This window comes from Alternaria hordeiaustralica (assembly GCF_023758085.1).
Source record: "Alternaria hordeiaustralica strain BMP 2776 chromosome Unknown scaffold_2, whole genome shotgun sequence".
In the NCBI taxonomy this organism is placed as follows: Eukaryota; Fungi; Ascomycota; class Dothideomycetes; order Pleosporales; family Pleosporaceae; genus Alternaria; species Alternaria hordeiaustralica.
The window spans coordinates 549,589-552,940 of record NW_026056774.1 but is presented as its reverse complement, the minus strand read 5'-3'; the positions used below and the strand labels follow the sequence as shown (position 1 = coordinate 552,940).

Sequence of the window (3,352 nt, the reverse complement as noted above, 5' to 3'; positions counted from 1 at the left end):
GGAACGATCGTTACGTGCACCTCGACGAAGCGGAAGTTGCGCCGTGCATGCAAACACGGCCCAGCACCGAAGGTGTACTCTGGGGAATGGATGTTGCGAGACTTATAGCGGCAGAGTAGCTGTAGAAGGCGGAAACACACTAGATATGCGTTGTAACTTGGACAACTCGTTAGTGAAAGCAGAGTTACTTTCGAGATGGCAATAAGAGAGACTGGGCATCGAGGCATGAAGATCTGTGAGCATAAAGGTGACATTCTTCATACTCCTGGAGGCTGTCGCGGCAGTTTTATTCAATGTTGATACCGTAAGCAGCGTACACTTTTAGGACGTCTGGTTTTGAGAAGAACGTGATAGGAACGGACTCCCAACGAGAAATTGCCGAGGATGACTGTTCAGGTGTCGCCAAGACGTCGCACTTGTCGTACGAGAACGCCACCAAAACGAATTCTGACTTGTGCAACCACCCCTCTGCATCGCGCAACCATCACCAACGAGCCGTATTGCTGGCTTTCTCGACCTGATTCCCGTTCAGAACCGCTACAGCGTTTATACAGCAAAATCGTTCGTGTTTGGCGCTTCATCATGCTCAGTAAGAGTCGGAGTCACCTTTTCAATAAAGGCAAGGGCAGTGCAAGGTCTTTAATCCTTCAGGCGCCCTGTTTACCCCTGCAGAAAATGAGTCTGCAACGAGCCGCATGGACCCAAAGATAGACGGCTCAATGTCGCTAAACGTCTAGATCTTCCGCGGGATTGGCTGACTCGCTTGGCAAGAACAGCATGATTGGTTGAAAGAGACAGAGCTTGGAAGAGGCGCAAGGCTGCATCAATCGCTTAAGGGGAAACGAGATGTGCCTGCATGCTTTGCACGACCGGTGAGCTAGCCATGTAGTTGTCTGGGTCGGCGGCGCGGTGCTTGATGGTGCTTAAGATGAGGGCGTGGCCCTGACGGCTGGAGACAGCCCTACAACTTTACTAATATCTAATTTTCGCGTTTCGCGACCCACGATCGTTACTTTCTCAGCGGATAGCAATATGGCTGCCCGATTCGCCCTCGTAGCGATCGCTAATGCCGCCATTGCGAGCGCGCAGTTCTTGGATGATGACTACACTACCACTCGTTATACTTCAGCATACTGGACCTACACCTACGCTCAAGCGGAGGTTGCCACACAAAGCCTGTACACATATTATGACGACACCGTCGCTACCGAGACTTACACTGAATACCGCACTATCAAGGATGGAGTCACTCCTACGATCGCACCGTACTCGACGTCCACAGCCCTCGGCTACTACGACGATCTTGAGGTCGTATACGCGTATTACACAACTAGTGCGGTGGCCGAATCTGATCTTGTGCCTGAGTATGATTACTACGCGACTTCCCCTTCGGCGACGGCGACGACCACCGAGACAGTCAGGGATATCGAATTCAGCATGCCAGTAACGATGACGGCACCTGCCTCATGCCCCACACCATGTAAGTACTACGTTCTCTCTTCGAATTTCTTCGACACTGACTTTGACTGCCTGTAGTTACCATAACAACATCCGCCTCTGTATACGTCCCAACTCAGGTTACTGCGCAACTCTCACCAGCTTCGATTGAAACATCCTCTGCCACTGCCTACTCCGGCACCCTTTACCTTTGGGAGACATGGTACCTTTCCGAGAGCGCGGCGCCTTTCACGTCAACGTCGGACTACTACTACTCTGTCTATATGGCGGAGTGTAGTACACCTCCGGGATCGTACAACACTCACAGCTCGTCGTCTGGCGGCTCAAATCGAGGCAGCTCAGACAATGACGACAGTGACAGCGACAGCTCATACGACAGTTGCTACTACTATTATTGTAGATCTCGTGTGATTACATGGATCATCATTATTGCATGCATAATCCCCGGGCTCTTCCTACTTGGATTCCTCGAGTCTTGGTTCTGGTTCCGTCGCCTCATGCTCGGTAAGAGTGCCATGCGTTTTGGTACCGTCTGCTGGATTCTCATGTCGCTCTGGGTACTCTGCTTTACTCGCATGCAAGATCGCCGAAGTGCTGAAGACCAGAAGATGTTGGCTGAGAGGTGGAAGAACATGGGTAGTGGAGCGGCTTTCAAGGCTTGGTGGAAGTGGGGATTCCGTCATCGATACCCCGAAGAGCTGTTGGGTCAGTTCAGCAAGACTACCGTCGGCTTCGTACCGCCGGGTCAGCCACTGTACCCGGCTATGGCTCAAACACCCGGTGCTTCCCAGCCCATGGTTCCTGGTCAAGTTTACTACTACGGCCCTCCGCCTCCGGGCTGGGTCATGTCACAGAATGGAGGCTTCGTCCCACCTCAAGGCTACACGTACCCACCTCCTCAGCAAGCTGGCTACTACGGCGATGCAGCCAAGGCTGGACCCATCGTGTCTCAATCTCCTGTTTCGGCAGTGGGCTACCCACAACCGCAGCAGCAGATGGGCAATGTCTCTCCTATGGCACCTCAGGCCCCTCAGGCCGCGCATACTGCTCCTCAGAACGGCTCCCATATGCCTACGCCGTATGGCGCCCCGCCGAACGTCGGTACGATGCCAGAACAAGCACCGCCTCGAAGCCCCTCACCCGAGGGCCCGTCACCCCCACTTCCACCACGTCCTGTGCCTGAGGGAGCTCCGCAGATACCACCTGTGAATGTTGGCGATGCAACAACGACAGACGATGCAGCAAAACAAGAGCCCGCCGCACCGGCTACTGCTCCTCCCCCGCCGAAAAACGACCCCAACGACCGGAGCTTGTATGAGTAGGCTTATTAGTCAACTCGATGTAATAAACATTGATGACTCAAGACAGTAGACCACATCGGTCATGGAAGAAAAGTAGTCGCAGTTTAGCATAGTTCTCCTTGAGCGTTTCGCGTACAGATACCCCAGCTCGGAGTTTCTTCCTTTAGTCAGTCACAAAATGACGATAATATACGCTGCAGTATGATCATCATCACCTCATCTTTCTACTTCTCGTCATGTGCTCTTCTCAGTAACGGTGAGTGGGTCGTAGTCACTATATCGAGCTTGGTCATGCACAGTCAACTAGAAGCATGATACATCGCGTGTATAAGTTCGTTACACACTCTAGGCATAGAACTATCCTCCCTGAATTTCTACCATGGCGCCCTGGATTCGCACACAGCCTGCGCAAAACACCGTCGATCGTTACAATGTCAGCCCTGTGGATTCGCAGATTGACGTCCACAGGTCACATAGTGATGTATCGAGAGTTTCCGACGCTCCCGAGGCAGAGTTAGTCTCCAAACACAATGGAACCAGCGTTAAACACCAATTTTACCCTTCGGATCAAACACGTACCAGTGGTGGATACT

General features: G+C 52.5%; 1 protein-coding gene across 1 annotated transcript; it reads left to right on the top strand.

Annotated features, from left to right (window-relative positions):
• Positions 1-1,032: 1,032 nt before the first annotated feature.
• On the top strand, positions 1,033-2,780 carry J4E84_001636 (uncharacterized protein; the record flags this gene model as incomplete). Its single annotated transcript, XM_049384267.1, has 2 exons — positions 1,033-1,364; positions 1,859-2,780. 2 exons carry the CDS (start codon positions 1,033-1,035, stop codon positions 2,778-2,780), a joined length of 1,254 nt encoding a protein of 417 aa, XP_049247623.1.
• Between the last annotated feature and the right edge of the window lie 572 nt (positions 2,781-3,352).